Genomic DNA, 20,278 nt, shown 5'->3' with positions numbered 1-20,278 from the left:
ACATTTGTACTAGTAAAGGTACGCCCCCCCCCTCATTTGCATAGGAATGTTACCCTGGGTTGCCCCCCCCCCCCTGCGAAAAAGAATCCTGGGTACGTGCCTGACATATGTGCTCTTGTATCGATGTATTGGTTTTTATCAGGTGGTATTAATTTTTGTATTTGTTAAATGTGGAGCATTTCTTTCTCATTCTTCCAACATTTGTTTAGAGCCAGCACAATAAGCTGATACACTGCTAGTTATGTACACAAGGCATATGCGCAAGCACTTGGGCTTATGCGAGTTGACTATTATATTTTAGTAACTGTTTTCGTAAAGTAAATGAAACCTAACGTATTGGTGTGAATACTTGTAGGCACAACATAAATTTCAAATGAAGGTAAGGATCAGGAAGTTATTGATAGGCTTAACGGTGGATTACAAAACAGTTGTAAACAAAATTTTTGAGCTTGTAAAATGATTAGTTTCATGTAGTGAAGGTATAGAGTGGGCCTTCATGCAACAAATCTTTTTAAAATATGAGACAATGCGTCACAAAAAATGTGCAAAAATATACATGTTTGTCACCATTCCTGCTTGCTGGAAATCACACAGTACCCGAAACGTTGAGAGTTTGCACAGTGAGTGGCTAGGACTTCGACATTGAGTGGTGCTTGCATCAAAGTGAAAATTTTGCTAGTCATGGTCTGGAAAATGCATCATATCTGCTAACCACCAAGTGTCTCTATCATCTGTTAATATGCTATTTAAAGGCTGTTAATAAATGTAATTGGGCAATTATTAGCCCCACAGCTTCATCGAGATTTCTTCGATATTAAGTGCTACTAACTTATAACCAGTTTAACCCAAATAGAATTTCGTTGCATTTGGCATTTAAGCAGAAGTGGTAACTGGTGGTCTGTTGGAGTAATGGTGTGTGCCAAGTGAAAGAATATGGAATTGAGTGTGGTAGAATGATGAGATTAGGAAGTTTACATTGTTAGGATGAATTTGGTCATTGAAAGACAGTGGTGATATAGAACTCTACCCTGCAGTGTACAAGAAGGCTGATGATGGTGATGATGATTGTGCACATAACACCTTCAGGCACTATGTGTGCAGTTGTGCATGCCAATTCATTGCATCAAAAGTGACAACACTGATGGAAATAAGGGTATTTAAAACATATAGCATAAACCTTGACAACCTTTTTTGAGTGAAGCTGCACTACAAGTTTGAATGATATTTTTAGAGTGTTTTAGTAAAAGTGAATTGAAAGGTAGAAGGCCAGAGGTTGTTTGCTCGTGGTGTCGCTACACCACCATGAGATGGCTTCACTTCTTTCATTGTTTTTCACAATGTTTTACATCGGGCATCATCTTTTCAAGTTACTAGATAGTTGCTTTCCGAGTATGCTAGACGTGAAAGAGTGGAAGTTGTTCTCATATCTAATGTTGAGCTCTTGCATGAAGTCCACTTTCTGTAAATCTGATTAAACTCGGTGAAATTAGTTCATTTTGGAGCTGTATGCTTTTCATTATACTGAAAATACAAGAAATGTGGGGTAACTAAATATTCTTTGGGTATAATTGGTGCCTGAAGGTGTAAAGAAAGGTATCCTATGCGATTCATGACCATCAGTGTAAGGCATTTTTAAACTATGGGCACAATGTGGATGACAATTGATGTAAGGAGCAGGGAACAGACTGATAGTCTTAATCACTGCCTATAGCATCAATTCTGCCAGTTATGTGTAGCCTTCACTGCTTAGGGGGAAGATGTGGTAAAAGTGTCTGTGTATAAAGCATCTGCAGTAGTGGCAATAACAGCACAGCAATTATTGGAAGACATCATAATTGTCTCGGTGGTAACGATCCAAGCCAACTGGGACAACGTAAATGTTATTTTGCCAGTGGGGCTGTAAATGTATCAGTTTAATGCCGAGTGTTCTCTCTGCATGAAACCTATTACTTGAAATTTTGTGGAGGACATATAGCTCTGCACAGTTTAATTTATGCAAGTTTTTGCTCTTCAGTTGTCTGCTTACATGACAATGGTTAGTCTTGGCACGCATTTGGCAGTGGCTAGCAAAAGTAAAGTATTAGTTTTAGCCTGATGTTTACTGTCTATTGTTTGAACACAGCTGCTCAAGCAGGAACGCTAATGTGCGTGCACACAGTACTCATGCCAGCAGCGGAACACTGTTCTGAAACTGGGAAGGAAACAAAGTTGGAGCACATCTAGACCTCTGTGCAGGTCTGGTCCCTCCAAATGATTAACTGTTTGATAGTTAAATGTGAGTGCATTAATTAGAAGAAAGTTTGACTTGTGGAGACAGAGAGTTGAATCCATAGTATAGCAAGGAAGTTGGCAGACTGTAAGCCATGTTCATCATTGAGTGTGCGAGCTCACTTGTGTTGCCTTGTGCTGGCATGTGCAGGGGGAGAGTTGGCCGGGGGTAATGGCCCTGCGGGGCACGGGAGCTCGTGGGGGCTAACGAGGCCCCGAGCAGGCAGCATGGCCCAGTGGCCCCCTCGATGGCGGCAGACGGCCCCCCACAGTTGAGAGCGGCATCTCTGCCCCCCTGCCCCCTCGAGGAGGGAACCCCCAGCGCCACGGAGGAGAACGCTGCCGTCTGGCCACAGCAGCGGCAGCAGCACCATAGTCATGCAGCAGCGGCTGGCCACAGCAACACCACTACAGGTGTGTGTACCGGCATGCCCCTAGCAGAGTGCACCGGGTGTTCTGTAAATAGGAGCATCAGGTGTAATTGACTCTCTCGGCCAAACTGCTGATTTGTTCAGACGGAAATAGTATTCGCACGGTAGGTTTAGTTTAGTACCATGTTTGGGGGAGTTGCTTGCCCGTTTCGTCCACAGTGAATACCAAGTGCACAATTTTTTGCAGCTGCAACCCAAGATGTTGATTGGCTGTTACGAAACAGAGGTGTCATCTGTCACCTCTATGATGAAACGTGGCATTCACCGTAACAGTGAAAGATGGCACCACCATTTGTTACAGTGAAATTCATGTTTTTTCAGTGGTATCGTTGTAGATGATGTGCATTTTGAACTTTATACCTAACAGGCAAGTCACGTCCACAAATGTGGCATTAACCCTTCCTTTGCCAATCATGAGTACATCTGTCAGCTTCTCTCTAGTTGCAGTTTCCTACATTAGTTGGCAGTGTTTGTTAGTGGCTATAAAAGGAGTGGTCACAAACCATCATCGTCAGTGGCATCATGTGTAGTTTTTTTCTCTCTATGCTTGAACCTCTGCATTGGAAACATGACTGCCAGTGCACCACAATTCTGTAAACTTTGGTAAACTTTGGTACAATTTTCGTCAATTCCTGCTGTATGGAAAAGGTTACACTAAATCCACTAGGAAACGCTGCCTCTTGGCAAAATAAGTGCACACAATCCAGCAGTATATAGCTGGAAGAATCCTGTGCACCTGATATTCCGGTTTAAGAAGCATTTAGCAAAATTCGGTATCCTTGGCCTGTTAGTCACATTAGAGACAACCATCTAGAAAAAGTGCTGGGCAGACATTAGCAAAGCATTTCAAGGTTAATGTCACCAGGCAGCATTGGCTATGATGTGCATGTGACAGATCAACGAGTTAGTTTCTTGACCTGTGAGCGAAAACCTCTTTTAGCCTATTGCAGTTTTGCAACATATCACTGGTAAGCTCTGATAGTAAGTACAGGACACCGCTCGAAAAAGACCAAATTGAACAGGATTATGTGTACTACTCAGAGCCAAGATTACCTTTTTTTTTGTCTTGTTACTTGTAATATCTCTCTTGAAATAGGATAGTTTTTGTTTCTGCAATATATATGCATGCTCTGTCTGGGGTTGTGATTATATTCCGAAAGAAAAAAAAAATTCTGGAATTGAGGGTTACTTGCATTTCTGCAGTGGGCATGTTGTGAATGGAAGTAATATAAATCATTCGTGTTTCTTTTCTCATGTTCACGTTTTGCGGTTCTCATACCACACTCGTGCGGAGTTTTTGAGGGACAAATAAACATTTTTGAGCTTGCAATAGTCATCCTGCTCGGTAAATGTGGCAATCAATTCGAAATGGTCTCATCAGTTTTCGACATCCTCAAGAGCATCATCACGGAATGGTTTAGGCATGCAAGGCATATCGACAATCCACAGTACTGAAACAGTTGGAATGTTCTCTGTTTGACTTGCCGTTGCTGATATTTCTGTTCCAGTGCTTGCCAGCAGGCCTGTGCGAATTTCTTCCTTGTTCTCTGCTGCTAATAAGAGTGTGGCAGTGTCTTCCAGGCTGCATCTGCACATGTGCAATCTAATGTGACATGTTCTTACATACCAGAGTATAATTGAGGTTTAGCACCTGTTCAGGTTTTTCTTTTTTGTCCCTGTTTGTTTATGCCTGCCATTTTCAATATGTCTGTTTGAAAAGGAGTTGTGGCCCGCCAGCTACCTTATGTACAGTCGGCATGCAGAGTTCACGATCTACAATATCTGGTAAGGAGCTGAGTATTTTTACTCGTACAGATGAGCCCTGTTAGAACGTTTTTCAAGGGACCACGGAAATAAATGTAACAGTGAGGAGGGCCACAAATTGCCTCAGCAACATCAGAAAGAGCTCTGAATGGCCACCAGTACAGTTATCGGACGTCTCGGCGCTTGTACTCTGATAGGAGACGACCCATGCACACGTCATGTATGACTTACCGCAATACTTTACGTATGCTTCAGCGCATAACACCACTGTATTGCGGCCAAGCTCACCTTGGGGAACCAGCAGAAACTGCAACCACACTAAGACATGCTTTTTGGAGTGGTGCCACCAGTAGGGCTTGACAGGCTTAACCATGTGACTGCGATGATGGTTGGCAGGAGCATTACATCACACATTCAGCCTTCTCAAGGCAAGGGTCTGTGAAGCCTTTCCGTTTGTTCTTTCTCCTTCAAGTCCCCCCAGCATGTGACCCTAGACACGACAGATTTGGCTCAGCGTGCTTGGTTCCTAGTAGGTTTTAATCGATGTGCACTTCTTTGGATGCTTTGCCAACCGCTCTGTCTGTGCAACTTTTTTGTTTTTGTTTTTTGCAGCATAAAAATTTAATTATGGGGTTTTACGTGCCAAAACCACTTTCTGATTATGAGGCACGCCGCAGTGGAGGACTCCGGAAATTTCGACCACCTGGGGTTCTTTAACGTGCACCTAAATCTAAGTACACGGGTGTTTTCGCATTTCGCCCCCATCGAAATGCGGCCGCCATGGCTGAGATTTTCGCAGCCTAACGTTTATCGTCTTTGTAGCAACATGCAATAGCAAATTTGCCTCTGCATTGCTAAATTTACATAACTGCACATTCAAATGCCAAGTAAGATGCAAGAACATTACAGAATGCAACATATCAAATGGGAAGATAATACATAGGAATCAATTGTCTTTAGGTTGGGATTATAAGAACGCTATATAGCAGCCTGGAAGACGCAACAGCAAGGAACATATCGATGGGGTTCCACTGTATTAGAATTTTTAGCTTATACTAGTACAGTTAAATGCCTGTATAGTGAAGAGCGTAGGCCATCAAAAATTCCTCGTTATATAGATCGCTTCATTGTAAAGATAGCGCTCTATACCAGTCTCAATAGAGCAGGATAGGCACATTCAGAAAAACAAAACCTTTATTCAGAATAAATTCAAAAGGTGATTACTGAAAAAAGCTGCTAATTTTCTTCTGCGCACATACTTCATCAGGTGGAATGCGCGATTGCAGCCAACCTTGTTACATTGAGGCTCTTAGTGCCTTTGCCACGTTTAGCCACTACACCCACTGGAGTTTCTGTCCAGTTTGGGGGCGGGGCGATGGGCTACCATAGCTATAGCAGAGTCAAGACCCTCCGAGGCATTGTACGCTCTTGGTAGAGCCACAAATCAGCTTTCAGAGTTACCCGAATTACTTCATTGTACAGGCAAACTTGTTGAAGCAGTCTTCATTATAGAGGCATTGCACACATATGAAAGATAACAATTTCGCCAGGACCAGCAGTATTGTTTGTCCTAGAGGCATTTAACAGTTTGCGAACAACATAGTTTTGTAGAGTTATACTAGCTGCAGTCATAAACCGCTTGGAAATTCGATGTTTTCTTGTGGAAACCATGGTTCGTAGCCTTTTGATGCCAACTGCACTGCATGGCATTCACTCTTTTGCTTTTGCAAACTGGCGGCCTCAACTGAAACAAGCTTGTCACTGTTTGCTGCTGCAGGCCCAACACGTGATCCAGCACCAGAGCTGCTGCAGCGCTCCAAGGATGAAACGGGTGCAAGTTTTGGCGGCAGTGCTGCTACAATGGAAGCAGGCGCTCAGGGCAGTGGGAAACCCGGTTATATCCCCGCTGCTGTACACGTGCCCCCTGGCTGGCGTCGCTGTCTTGTCGAAGGCAAAATTGTCTACTTTAGGTAAATATAGCAGTAACCTTAATGGGACAACATAGAAAAGGATAAGTTGGGCTGTATTGCTAATTTACCTTGTTGCAATACGAAAGAAGGCACTCTTACCGCAGGTAAGCCAGGAAAGACGTAATATCTAGGCATGTGCGAATGTAAATTTTTCTTTACTCAAATTGATGTCAAAACGAATAGTGATTACCGTATTTACTTGCATAATGATCGCACTCGCGCAATGATCGCACCCCTAGATTTTGCCATCAAACAAAAAATTTTTTGTTCTGCGTAATGATCGCACCCCAAACTTGCTGTGGCGATGTGTCGTGTGCCAAGTATAGCTGATGATGATTGTGCTTACCAAGTGGTCTGCACACACCAAACAGATTCTTAAGCAGATGCCCCATTTCAGTCCTTTTGTCACTTCCTGTGCTTCCAAGAAAAAAAAATCTTTAACTGAACTTACCTTGGCTTTATTATTTGTAGGGTTTATAATGGTTGTGGTCAGCAACAAGAACAAAAAAGGCGCCTTTTGATTCTTCTCGTCTGCACTTTTGGGCACGCAACGAATTGTGAGCGGCAACAACAGTAGCCACATTTAAAATCATTGATACGTTAGAGAAGTGTGCTCTGTTCATGTGCCAATACTTGTAACACAGCTAAGGTATTCGCCCACCCTTAGCGGAAGCGTGCCGTATTAGGATTGTAGTGAAGACAAAAGCCGCAGTTTTCGCAGCTTGGCCGCCATGTGTTTCTGTCACTGGCAGCTGAGTGTGCCCATCTCTGTTTCTGTCCCCTCGAAGTGGACATGACTACATTATTGCTGCAAGCTTGCCGATATTAACAATATTATTGATTACTGATGAGGAAGAAACTGTTTCAATGCACGTAATATACTCGTGAGGAAAAAAAAATTCATGTTCGGTGCGTCTGGCTTGCTCCGCCGGCCGCGATTTTCGTTTTGATGTCCCGCACTGTTACAGCGACAGCTGCCTGTTCGTTGACCTCTTCTCATCCCGCAGCAAAAGCGGAATGAAAAAAATATTTTTCTTTTCGCGGGAAATTTATTCTGCTTAATGATCGCACCCTTGAATTTGCTTCGATTTTCTTTTCCCTAAAATGCGATCATTATGCGGGTAAATATGGTCATGAAAACCTTGACACAAATGCTAGTTGTTGACAAATATAGCTTTAAAAGTTAGTTCTTGCAAAAAAGGAAACATTTTCAACTCTGTAATCAGCTTATTTTCAATGTATCGTTAATCAGTTATTTTCATGCAGAAATGCAAGTTCTGCATTTTTCATATCTCCAGCAACACAGAAAATTTATTTTTCTTCTCATGAGTACATTACGCACATTGAAACAGTTTCTTCCGTATCAGTAATGAATAATGTTAATATAGGCAAGTTTGCGACAATAATGTAGCCATGTCCACTTCAGGGGACAGAAACAGAGATGGGCGCGCTTAGGTGCCAGTGACATCGAAACACATGGTGGGCGTGCTGCGGAAACTGCGGCATTTGTTTTCACTGCTATCCTAATACGGCAAGTTTCCGCTAAGGGTGGGCGAATATCTTCGCTGCGTTACAAGCGTCAGTGTATGAATAGGGTAAACTTCTAACGTATCAGTGTAAACGTGGCCACTATCGTTGCCGCTCGCGATTTGTTGCGTGCCCACGAGTGCAGACGAGAAGAATTGAAAGGTGCCCCTTGTGTTGTTGTTGTTGACCAAAACCATTATGAAGCCTACAAATAATAAAGCCGAGGCAAGTTTGGTTGTAGCCTTTTTTTTTTCATGGAAGTGCGCAAAGTGATGAAAGGAATGAAATGAGGCATCTGCTTAAGCATGTTGGGTACTTGCAGATCACTTGGTATGTCTTCAAGAGTCGTTCGCGTAGCATTCGACAGATGGTAAGCACGATTATCATTAGCTAGACTTGGCTCACGACATATCGCTGCGACAAGTTCAGGGTGCGATCGTTACACGGGAAAGAAAAAAGATCGAATTTTGACGACAAAATTCAGGGGTGCGATCATTGCGCGAGTGCGATCATTATCCGAGTAAACATGGTAATAGATAAGATGCTTCAAAAATCGCAAATGCACTTCAAAGTCTGGTGGGAGTCCCGTGCCATTTGCTCTCCTCATTCATGAGGCAAGCAGGCGCTGCCCAAAACATGACGGCCATGACGTATTTTCAGCTTATGCAATTGCTTCTGGCGCATTCTGCTTCTGGTGCTTCTGCCAGCAAGAGCATAGCCTGCAAGATCAGTGTTTGTTTCAGGGAGCCGTCGCAGAATGGGATTTGGACACTGCGATTGGGTGCTGATTGCACCGACTTTAACTCTGACATGATTTTGCCCGGAGCGGCACCAAGTGCAGAGGTGTGCTCGGCTCCGAGTGAAAAAGGGCAGGTTAGCTGCCCCATAAGTGCTGGTTTGAGGTGTTAAAATAAGTGCTGGTTTGAGGTGGTAATTTCGCAGTCCGTATTTCAAGATATATGGAGACAGGCACATTAAATTTTGGAGATAAAGGTTAAAAATTACATGTTCACACCACAGAAGGAAAACATTTCAACGTAACCTACATTTAGAGATGTCAGAGTTTAAGTTAGAGAGCAAGAGTTTCTGTGTATGCATGCTGCTTATAGAGCAGCCATGTGAGGTGAAATAGCAGTTATCTAATGGGGCTGCCAGAAAATCTATAATGGGGCTGCCAGAAAGAAACGAGCAAAGGCAGTGGGCGGGCTTCTAAACTTCCGGGGAAAAAAATGAAAAGTAAGAAAATGTCATGTCAGTACCCTTTTAAACTGTTTAATAGTACAGTTAAACCTGGATGTAACGAACCTATATGTAACGAATTCCTGGATTTAACGAAGTTTTTGAATTCCCCAACGCTGCCCCCATTGAAGCCCATGTATTTTCGACCTTGATGTAACGAACGCGTTGCGGCAGTTAGCCTTGATGTAACGAACTCCCAAAGCTGATCAGTCATTACTTTTAGCACTTTTAAGGAAAATTCGGCCGAAGAAATGCTCTAGATTATTGAATATTAATGCTGTAAGGAGCCAGCAGCTACGCGCACGCCAGGGATTGCCGCGACCGAGCAAAGTTAGCGATGATGATGATGATGGCGGCAACTAGCGCCGCTCCGTGCCTAACGTAGCAGTCTTTTCAGGCTTTGCTTGTCTAGCGTGGCACCAGGTGGCATTGGTATCGGCAGCTGATTTTTCTTGCAGAATTATTTTGTTTCGTATGGATTTGAGGACAAGCATTCTTATTTTGTGATTTTCATTTGTTTCAACGGCTTATACACACTTATGTGTAAGAATTCACTTGAAAAGCAACGCTGATAGCCGGTTCTTTCATTGCCAAGGCGCCGGAAGGGAGAGGGGGAGGGACGATGACGAACGATATCCGTCACTTTTTTTTCTTTCTCTATGGGTGCGTTGCATTCGCCATCTTGAGTGTTGTCCTGCGTTCTGCACGTGTGCGTGTGTCAACTGTGCTCTGGTACTGGTTTGTCCGACTTGTTTTGGAGGTGCTAGGCCTGCCTGTCGGCGTGTAGTCGTGCGTCTCCGCTTCTAACTGCGTCGTCGGTTGGTCGTGATGAGTTCTACTGCCAGAAAACGAAAAGTTCTGTCTTTTGAAGACAAACTCGCAATTTTAAATGCAGTCTCCGCGGGCGAGAAGAAGAAGGACGTTGCCACCCGTTTCAGCATTCCAGCGAGCACACTATCAACGATTTTGAGTGCGGAACACAATATCAGAAACGCAGTGGAGTCGGGAACAAGCTCGAAAAAAAAAAGACTGAAGCTGTCCACATACACTGATGTGGACAAGGCAGTGTTCACGTGGTTTTTGGACACGCGAGCCAGAAATGTACCCATAAGCGGCGCGATCTTGCAACAGAAGGCAAAGGATTTTGCGTGTATCTTGGGTCATGACGATTTCAAGGCAAGCAACGGGTGGCTGCAGGGATTTAAGAGCCGGCACGGTGTCGTCGGAAGAGTAATCAGCGGCGAATCTGCCTCCGCAGACAGCGATGCTGCTGCTTCGTGGGTGGCTGACAAGCTGCCTGGAATCCTGAGTCGCTTCGAGGCGGCTGATGTCTACAATGCCGACGAGACAGCTCTATTTTATCAAATGCTTCCGGGCCGCACGCTAGCGTTAAAAGGCGATGACTGCCGCGGTGGAAAGCAGAGCAAGCTCCGCATAACGATTCTGCTGTGTGCCAACCTCGACGGCACAGACAAGCGAGTCCCGCTAGTTGTCGGCAAAAGTGCCCGTCCCAGGTGTTTTAAGGGAACGAAGCGTATGCCCGTGAAGCATGTGGCGAATTCCAAAGCGTGGATGACTCGGCCAATATTTTCTGAGTGGTTAAAGGAATTTAACCAGGACGTCAAGCGGCAAGGCCGTCAAGTTTGCCTACTGCTGGACAATTGCTCGGCGCACCACGTCGAGGGCCTGCAGCTGTCGAACATCGAACTGCATTACTTCCCGGCCAACTGCACGTCCCTAATACAACCCCTGGACAAAGGGGTCATTAACAGTTTTAAATGCTGTTACCGGCGCCGACTAATCCTGAAAATACTTCTCGACATCCGTCTGGAACGGGAGATGAAGATCGACATTTATCAAGCAGTCGAGATGCTTGCTGCCTCCTGGCAAGAGGTCAGGGCAGAAGTTATCGCGAATTGCTTTTTAAAGGCCGGAATAGCCAAAAACGCACGGGCTGGTGCCGACGAGGAGGAGGAAGACCTTTCTACTCCGTCCAATGTGGCCGAAGCGTGGAACGAGCTATGTACTAACGGTGGTGTACCCGACGACGTTGAACTGACTGACTTTTTGTTTGCCGACAACGCCGCCGTGACTACAGAAGAAATGTCTGATGCAGCAGTAGCTGAAAGCGTGCAAAATCCGGATGGCGGTGATGATGGTGCTTGTGAGGCAGATCCGTGTGACGTGCCTACTGCAAAGGAGGTGATGAACGCAATGGACGTTATGCGCCGTTTCGTCGGCTCGCTCGACGATGAAGGAGCTCTACACGATTTAGCCTGTTTGGAGCGGCGTGTTGTGCCTACACTCGTGCCGAAGAAGCAAGCGGAAATTACGCAGTTTTTTAGTGTAAAATAAATGATTGAAGGGTGAGTTCACCTTCACGGATATATTGAGCTATTTGGTTTCGTTTCTGCATCATTCGTACGAGCCTTCACGCGAAACCTGCATGTAACGAAAACCTGCATGTAACGAAAAATTGCGAGCTTTTGTCAACTTCGTTATATCCAGGTTTAACTGTATGTCTGTTTTCATCAGAATAGATAACATGCCGTAGTCTTTCTTCAGCATAAAAAGGGTCAGTGCTTTATGTCATGCCCGGTGTCTTCTTGCCCGAGCAGCCCAAGCAACCACCAGCTGCGGAGCCTGGACGAGGTGGCCAGGTACCTGCAGACGGACGGCGTGTGCAAGTGTGGCCTGGACTGCCCTCTCAGCCTTGAGAAAACGTTCAGCTTTGATGCAGCGGTTCTCTCCCGACCCTGGTCACCCACTGCCAACGGCAGCGGCTGCAGGGTGCCTCTCCACGGCAGAGCTGCATCAGCGATTGCTGCCCTCACCACCACCACAGCCACCACCAGCACCACCAGCACAAGCAGCGCTGCCTGCCCAAGTTTGCCCACGTTCAGGCCCCCTTTGCAAACGGCAACAGTCACGGTGGCATCTCCATTGGCCAGGCCTGCGAGAAAAGGTGCTTTAGTCAACTTCTTTAGATTTTCCAAACTCTACTTTCGTGGCCATTGTTTCTCAACATGTGGTCCTGTGGAACTAACAGGAGTACTGACACATGCAGGCGATCTCGGATGTATAAAACCCTGACATATCAAATTATTGTCTATATCGAACAGCCGTGACACCCACTTGGATACCCTATGCAAAGGCTTGTACTGTACCAGTATGCAAATGTCAAACTGTCATTCTCTGGGGAACGCGGATCCAGGGAACGCGGAGCCACCGCGCCACTCAGCAAAGAGAGAGGGGCGAGTGGCAGCCGCACCGTACTCTTCAATACATGCACCAACACAGTGTGGGACGAAAATACGAATTTGGTGAAAGATTCAGCAGATGGCACGGCCAGTCCAGGAACACCAGCTTTGCGCTCAGGCGCGAAATTTTGAACGCACGATAGAGAACGTACCAGTACGTCAGTGACAGCGAAAGGGTTAGCACACGCACTTGTGCCCTCTTTGGTCACAGTATGAGCACTGAGCTGCCTAATATGGTTACTGGCAGGCCTTTAGAGGTTTAGTTAGACCCCCCGCTCTTTTGTTGGCTTTGAAAGTGAAGCTTTCTTTTCCTCTTCCTTCCACTTTCCCACTGCTGCTGCTGCTGTCAAGCACACCGTGTTGGAGGGGGTCACACCACATGACAGGAGCGAGTCGGAGAGGAAAGGCTACCCTGGAAACTAGTTTTCACTGCACCGTGTCGAGAGAGAGAGAGAGAGAGAGAAAAGGATGCATAGGAAGGCAGGGAGATTAACCAGAGGCAGTTCTGGTCGGCACTGTGCACCGTGTTGAATGTGCACAATGCCCTCTGGAGCTCCCTGGGGGTCGCCACATTAGCCTCTTGGCTGTGACTTCCCTCAGAAGCATTGCAGAAACTGCAGCGCTTCCTTTCTACTAAGGTGGGCTTCCCTTTCTACTATGGTGCCAGTCCAGTGGGGACATTGATAGAACAGAGAGGAGGGAGGAGAAGAGGCAGTTCCCATACAAGGGAATGAGGGGGGAGGAGGTGACGTGAGAAGCAAGCAAACCCTACTACTATACAACCACGGTTGTGGGGAAACTGGATGAGCTTAAGTTCAAGGTACGGTACAGTACGTTACTGCTATTTCTGAAAAATAAACACCATGCAGATATGTCACGTGTACAAACTACGCAGGGCGTGCAGAATCAGAGCCACATTAATTAACCCTTTGAGGGTCGATATTTTTTGCCATATGCGACCGCCCAGAGTCAATTTTCTTTTATTGCAGGTTCCAATTCTTCTTAGGGGACTTATTTCAAAAAAATTTACCGTAATTTTTCTATTGTGACTGTAAAGTGAGAAAAAAATATTTTGCATTGGTATATATGTACTCTTCATTCATGAATAACAATAATAAAAAAGGAAATAAACTTATAAGAAATAAAAATTTGTTGCATACTTATACACATAGTTCAAGGCTTTGAAAATGCGCACACGAGAACATTTCGCAAGACTCTAATTTTTCTGCTCTTACACTAATATGTATATCCATAGCGTAATCGAACTGTGTAGGTGCGCGCACTCAAGAAAACTGTGTGGTTGTGTGCCCGTCAAGAAAGCAAAACGTGTGACGAACTTCCTCTAATCTTGATCTTATCGCCAACCAGAGGCAATTAGTTTTCACTTTTTAAACGTACAGACGGCCCCATACATATATGGCATTGACCATTTTGGACTTGTTCGTGGCGCTGTATATTTACGTCATTGAGCATGAAAGAGTTAAAGCGCACCGAGGGTCCAGGCTACACTGCAGAAGCACTGGACCGTCGGATGCCGTGGATTTGATCCCAATCACGGTAGCCGCGTTTCTACGGGGACGAAATAGAAAACACACATGCACTTACATTTTGGGGCACGTTAAAGAACGTCACGGTGTCAAAATTAATCCGGAGTCCACCACTATGGCGTGCCTCATAATCCGATTGTGGTTTTGGCACATACAGCCCCATAATCCAATTCAAGTTCAATACTTCTGCCACAATGCGATGTGCCATGTGAGGCAATGACTATGCTCGACCCCCTCAGAGGTTAGGAAATATGGCACGCAACAACGCCTCAAGCAAACATCACTCCCTGTATGTTCTGTGTACTATGCAGACAAACAGCAGTGGTGCCCGCAAGGTAACATATAACATAAACTGGCCACTCTTGTCTTTGACTAAACGTTGAAGAAATTAAGCTTTAGCCGTCAACATCACTGCTAATTATCGTCAATCAAAGCATCCAGCATGGAATGCTTCGCTTGCATCGATTCCCACAGTGTGTGGGATCTGCATAATTTTTCCGTCTTATTGCCTTCCTTTTTGCTAGCGTTCCCAAAACTTGGATGTTCTTTTTCCGCTTCCCAATGCACTGCGCGTGCGCTTGTGTACTATAATTAAGAAACGCGTACTAGGCCCTGTTAATGGTCTCGTATACGAGACACACTTTGTGGATGAAACAAGTGCTCAAATCACCACGGCAATGTCGAAAACAGCCCTGAATGGCTGCCAGTAGGCTTATTAGGTGTGTAGGCGCTCTTACTATTACTGGAAGCACGTGCGCACATGTATAATTAAGAAACGCATACCATGTCCAATGACAATGGCCCCTTTACAGCCTTGGTATTCTTCACTGCATAACACGAATGTACTGCGGCGAAGCTGACACATTCAAATTATTCGTGGAAGACCAATGTTGAGACCGAAATAACAGAAGTTTGGGCCAATAGAGATGTCTGGGTGCCGGCAGGTACCTTCGGTCGAGATCGAATTAACTGGAGTTGAATTAACGGAAGTCCACTGTAACAAGCTACTAAGCAATCTGTCAAAGTCCCATTTCATATCATTCAGTCACTGTCACAGCCCACTTTATCATTTATATATGCTAAAGGGCCTGGGTACTGCCGGAATTTCAATGATCCACAAACTGGGGATGTATATTGATGACCAACTAAGCTTCAAGCGGCAAGTTGAAGCCATTACCAATGATGCTCTGAAGATGCTGGGCTTAAAGGGGCACTAAAGGCAAATATTAAGTCAAGCTAGAGTGATAGATAAGTGCTCGAGAATTCCTAAGGCGTCAATATTATCGCGAACAGAACGTTAATAATAGAGAAATTGAGGTAAATGCAGGGATGTGATTACAAATTCCCCTGGGACATTCAAGTACAGTCACCGACCGTTTATTCGGACCTCACGGGGACTACGGAAATGTCCAAATAAACGTGTCCGAAAAAGCAGATTAAGAAAAAAAAAAAATGATATCCTTTATTTCCACGCACTTATTCGGGCTCGGCCATAGGCTTGAAGAAATCGTGAATGCGCCGTTGCATGCTGTTCCATTTATGCGCAATCAGATAAGCCTGAATCTCGGAGAGGGTCGTATGGTGTCGTACGGTCACTATAGGCGGCTGAAAGCACAGTCACTGCTTGTACACACTCCACATGCGACGGCAGCGTAGCACATGGTGCGTGATCTTCGACTCAAGAGTCATCGTCCGGCGGAGCAACAGAAACCTGACAAATGATCTCGCCATCGTCGAGTTCTGCGCATGTCAGTTCAGCAGTGTCAGCACCTGTGTGTAGATGTGCATATGTATAGTTTGTGTATAGGACTTGTGCCATTTAAATGCCTTTGTCTTTCCCTTTGTTTTGCTCCATGCATTGTGCTTATTTTGCCTTTTTGCTGCTGCCTACGCCATTCAATTTATTCTCTAGTGCATCACACTAAAGGCACCAAGCTGTTTGTGGTCGCATTCTAATCAAAATAAAATAAAATAAAAAATGCCTTGGACATCATTAGTGAATGTGATGTGTAATGCCATGCATGACTAGCAGCCGTCCCCGGACGAGAATCCTACAGTTAACATGCGATTTCTGTCTCTGATGATGAATAACCTTATTGATCGAATAAACTATGTTCTAGTTCACTGCATTTAAGAACATTCTGGGTCGACCTATAGTTTGATTTTTATGGTATGTGTGGCTCTGCCAGGACCATACAATCTGTTCAATTAAACTGTCAATTCAAATTGAGATATTTCAAACTGCTCGGATTTTAGTGTACAGTATTTTCATTTGATAATAAAGATGGCCCGGAAAGGTGCTTGCACGATCTCACTCTAGGCATGAAATTCAATGCAGTCATGGAATTTGCAAAGGTAGCCCAAAACTATCCATTCTGGGCCACACATCAGACCTCCTTCATTGTGTCCATGCATCTGCCTTTCACAGAACCTGTCCGCAAGCGGAGCTCTCGTGCGAAACAGCGTGGCCCTTTTGACGGCGTCCTGGTGTCTCAGTTGTTGGCACAGCGTGACCAGAATGCCCTACGGAAGCAGGCCGTCAGCAGTTGTGCTCCTGCAAACACCAACACCCCGGTGCATTACACTAGCAGCAACACCATCCCCGGTGCTATGCCCTGGCAGGCTACTGGATACTACCAGCCTCGCCAGGACACTGTAACCATCCAGTGCAGCAATACAAATGCACAGGGAAGTAACAGCTTCCCTCCAGTGTCCGGAGGGATGAGGAGAATAGTTGCTCAGGCGATCTGTTCACCTGCTCCTTCGGCACTGCAAACAAGTACCGGTACAAATTACCAGTGTGCAAACTTCCCCTGTTGCCCAACCAAGCCTTCTGGCACTTCCTCCTCCTCTGGTCGATCGAGAGGACAGAAGAAACTGCCCCGCACTAGAATGCCGAAGTTGAGTGCCATCATATCCAGCCGTGCAGTGTGTCCTAATGTGGATGTTGGCCAGATGGTGGCAGCTACTGGTCACTCAACAACGAACACATGTCACGGAGCTCGCCAGCACAACTGCTCCACCCACGATGCTTCTTCCCCTGCTTCCACGCCAAATGCGATGGGCGGGCCTTCAATTGGCCAGTGTAACACTGTGCACATGGGTAGTACTGGCCAGCTCACCACCTGTAGGACCTCGTCAAAAGAAATTCCTATGCAGGTGCCACAGGTTGGGAGGCTGCCAGTCCTGAACGGAGGTTTGTCCATGGCATCGATTCCTTGCAGCACTGCCATGACAACTGCTCCTTTTGTCTTCACAAGTGCGCCCAGTGGTGGTGTCATGAATCAGGGAAGGGGCACCATCATGGTGCAGCAGGTCTACAGCCAGAAAATGGCCAGCTACTCACCAAATGAGGCTGCGAAGGGTAGCCAGGTGCTTCAGCACATGAGCAGCGTAGTTCTTCCTCCTGGTACTGGAGGCCTCTCCGCACAACCCTTGATCATGGAATCTTCACCGACAATTGTCTCCAGTGGGCCCTTCATCTCCCAGCTTGGTCAGGGGATTCTGGGGCAAGCACATCACACTCCCGGTCACTTTTCACCCCAGCAGCAGAGGTTTTCAGAAGTGCCTCGTAGTTGTGCAGAATGCCCGGTGACCTCCACAACCCTGTGCACGTCCTCACTGTCAGCTCCACAGGTTCTGCTCAGCGGCAACCCCAGCTCCAGCATCGTGCTACCACCTTCAAACCCTCCCCTGTCGGTTCCCAGTGTAACGACGGTGACAACCTCTGTGGCACAGATGATGCCCACAGTGGTGCAGCTCATCAACCCTCTACCACTGAACCCGGTGCAGAATGCGCTGCTCATCCCGCAGCTTCCAACCCTGCGGCTGGACACCCTACCCACGTTCGGAGCCCCCGCAGGGCTGTTCAGTCCCGGCAGCACATTCCTGTCATCTTCACCGATCCCGGTTCTTGGCTCGCCCGTGGGTTCGGACACATCCCCCGGTTCGTCCCTGCTGGGTCATGCCACACTGCAGCCGTCCTCCTATGTCGATTCAGCGGGACAGGTGCGATCACGCGATGCAACGGTGGCTGCGTCTCGGACGTTGGTGACAGCCAATTTCACACCCGGTACCATGCATGCCTTGTCGGCCACCCCTCATCCACCGCAGCAGCAGTCCTTCTACACAACGGATGCAGTCAGTGGCATGGTGCAGACCGGTGCGGTTCATCACAGCGGCGGTGCTGCTCTGGCTGGTGCGCCTTGCATGTCCTGTGGACCGGCTCCAGTGACTGAGTCTGTGTGCGACAGTGCCTCCTGTCGTCTGGGCCTGGCCAATGGGGTGAGTGCCATGGCCCTCTGGGGACCTGCTTGCTGAGGAAGGAGAGCGGGGAGTGGTTGCTGCTGCTGCTAACCGCACGAGCTGACTTTTTTCTGGTTGTGGTGGTGCCGGGGGAATTGGATTCTGAGCGCTTGTCATGTGTGTGTGCGTGGGTGCACGTGTGTGTGTGTGGATGGGATGAGTGTACACCTTAGAGAGCTTGTATAGACACGCATTTTTTTTTTGCCAGTGTTTATGTGCTCTTCCCTTAGTGTACTCTCTTCTGCAGCGAATACCGACTTTGGACATTGAAGAAGAATGCAGAGCATGTTTTTATTGTTGTTGCACAACTCATTGGTTTCTGTTGAAGCTGTGTTTTGTTCGAAGGGCTTGTCTTTGCTAAGAAGTAGTGCTTAGTGCATATTGAAGTGGAATGTGAGGAGCACCCATGTGCATGAGCGTCGTAGTGGTGCATGCCTGCAAACGTGATCACCATATGAAATTTATGGTAGGTAGCTATTGTCATACTTTGTGAATCGGAAAAAGAAACAAAACAGCACCATCTCTAGCATTGTCTTACATGGTTATGCAGCTATGGTAACATGGGCCGTTTTAGTGCAGTTAAAGCGTGTGCTGCTCTCATCAAGCACCACTGCATTCCTCATTTGAAGTAATCTCCAGTTCCATGCCTTTTGGTAGATGCTGCATATGGTTAGCTAAGTGCACTGTGAATTGGCTGGGATATTCTCAAACAGCCTACTTTATTAATATATTTATTGATTTTCTCTGGCCATCTGTGGCGTTACATGAGGAAAATGGACGAAAAGGGATGCACAATTTGTTGTTGTCGAAACCTGTAGCTCTCAAGTTATGTGGAGAAAGCATCAATTTTTGTTAGCCCAGATTTTTACAACGGATTCCATTGGTACGCACTCACTTCCTACCCAAGAAATTTAGAGGTAAAGCTGCTGTCAGAGGTTTCTTCTTGGGGGCTTGCACAAGTCACATGTTCAGAAGTGATGCAAAGAACAATATTTATATACTATAATAAAACATAGCAATAAGAGAATGAAGTGCTGATTAGTATTTAGCACAGGACAAACATATATACGACTGCGATGATGGAAGTGTTAATCACTGCTCTTTTAGGTGCTACTAAAGGAGCTAAGGGCATTGACTTTGTTGCCTGGGTCATAATTATGTGTAAAACAAGTGTCCTTAGACATTTTTTTAATTCACTGTAAGAACTTGCTATCAGAGAGCATCAAGTTCCCAACTCCTAGAATCGCAGCTTCACATCAGTGCTATAGTTTCATAATAGTTGTTGTTGCCTGATGAAATATCAAAGTAGGGGTGTGTGAATGCTTCAGATTTCAAATATGAATCAAATAGTCATTACGGTTTGTTTAATTGCATACAATTCAAAAATTTGCTACTGGAAATTCTTGAGTACTCATTTGTGCTCTAATATAAGGAATAACGGTGTTTATAGGAGTCTACAGGGAGGAAGACTGATGCAGGTAGTGACTGTTCGCGATTGCTCTGCTGCAGCAGGAAAGCTGCAGTTTCTATGCACAGGTACCAGTTATGAAGCACATATGGAGCAGTGAAGCTCTGCACAGTAATTTTCAGTCAATTATTAGGGATACCTTGCCCTTAGGTAGCCTGCAGGCTTGTTGTGGCTAGTTAAGGAAACCAGCTGATATGGCCAGTCTCGCCACGTGCTGAGCAGCTTGTCAGCAGTCGGAAGCACAGTGGCAAAATTCCCTGCCTTCCAATAAAGAGCTTTTTCCCAACACATTTGCATCCCTGCTAATGTGCAGTGTTGCAGAAAACGCTTAGCTCCTTCAGTGAATACAACACTCTACATCTGATGGTGCTGATCCTGCATTTCGTTATTGTCATTGTTCAGCAGGTATGATCACCTCTCAGTCGTTTTTCATTTACAAGCTGTTCAGGCCAGTTGTGAACTGCATTACATGTATCGAGTAATGAATAAGCATTTTTGT

At 45.9% G+C, this 20,278-nt stretch overlaps 1 protein-coding gene across 2 annotated transcripts in view; it reads left to right on the top strand.

The window, feature by feature from the left end:
- LOC126531516 (uncharacterized) overlaps positions 1–20,278 on the top strand; it is a 59,741-nt gene that overhangs the window by 13,010 nt on the left and 26,453 nt on the right. For both annotated transcript variants that reach the window (XM_055071222.1, XM_050179060.2), the window contains exons 2-5: positions 2,420–2,682; positions 6,241–6,433; positions 11,818–12,164; positions 16,435–18,290. In XM_055071222.1, the coding sequence (XP_054927197.1) occupies positions 2,517–2,682; positions 6,241–6,433; positions 11,818–12,164; positions 16,435–18,290 (2,562 nt within the window). In that variant the 5' untranslated portion in view covers positions 2,420–2,516. The remainder of the gene's footprint in view (positions 1–2,419; positions 2,683–6,240; positions 6,434–11,817; positions 12,165–16,434; positions 18,291–20,278) is intronic.

This window comes from Dermacentor andersoni, chromosome 5 (genome assembly GCF_023375885.2).
Source record: "Dermacentor andersoni chromosome 5, qqDerAnde1_hic_scaffold, whole genome shotgun sequence".
NCBI classification, from domain to species: domain Eukaryota; kingdom Metazoa; phylum Arthropoda; class Arachnida; order Ixodida; family Ixodidae; genus Dermacentor; species Dermacentor andersoni.
Note: the sequence above shows the minus strand (reverse complement) of the source record. Positions and strands in the feature narration are given on the sequence as shown.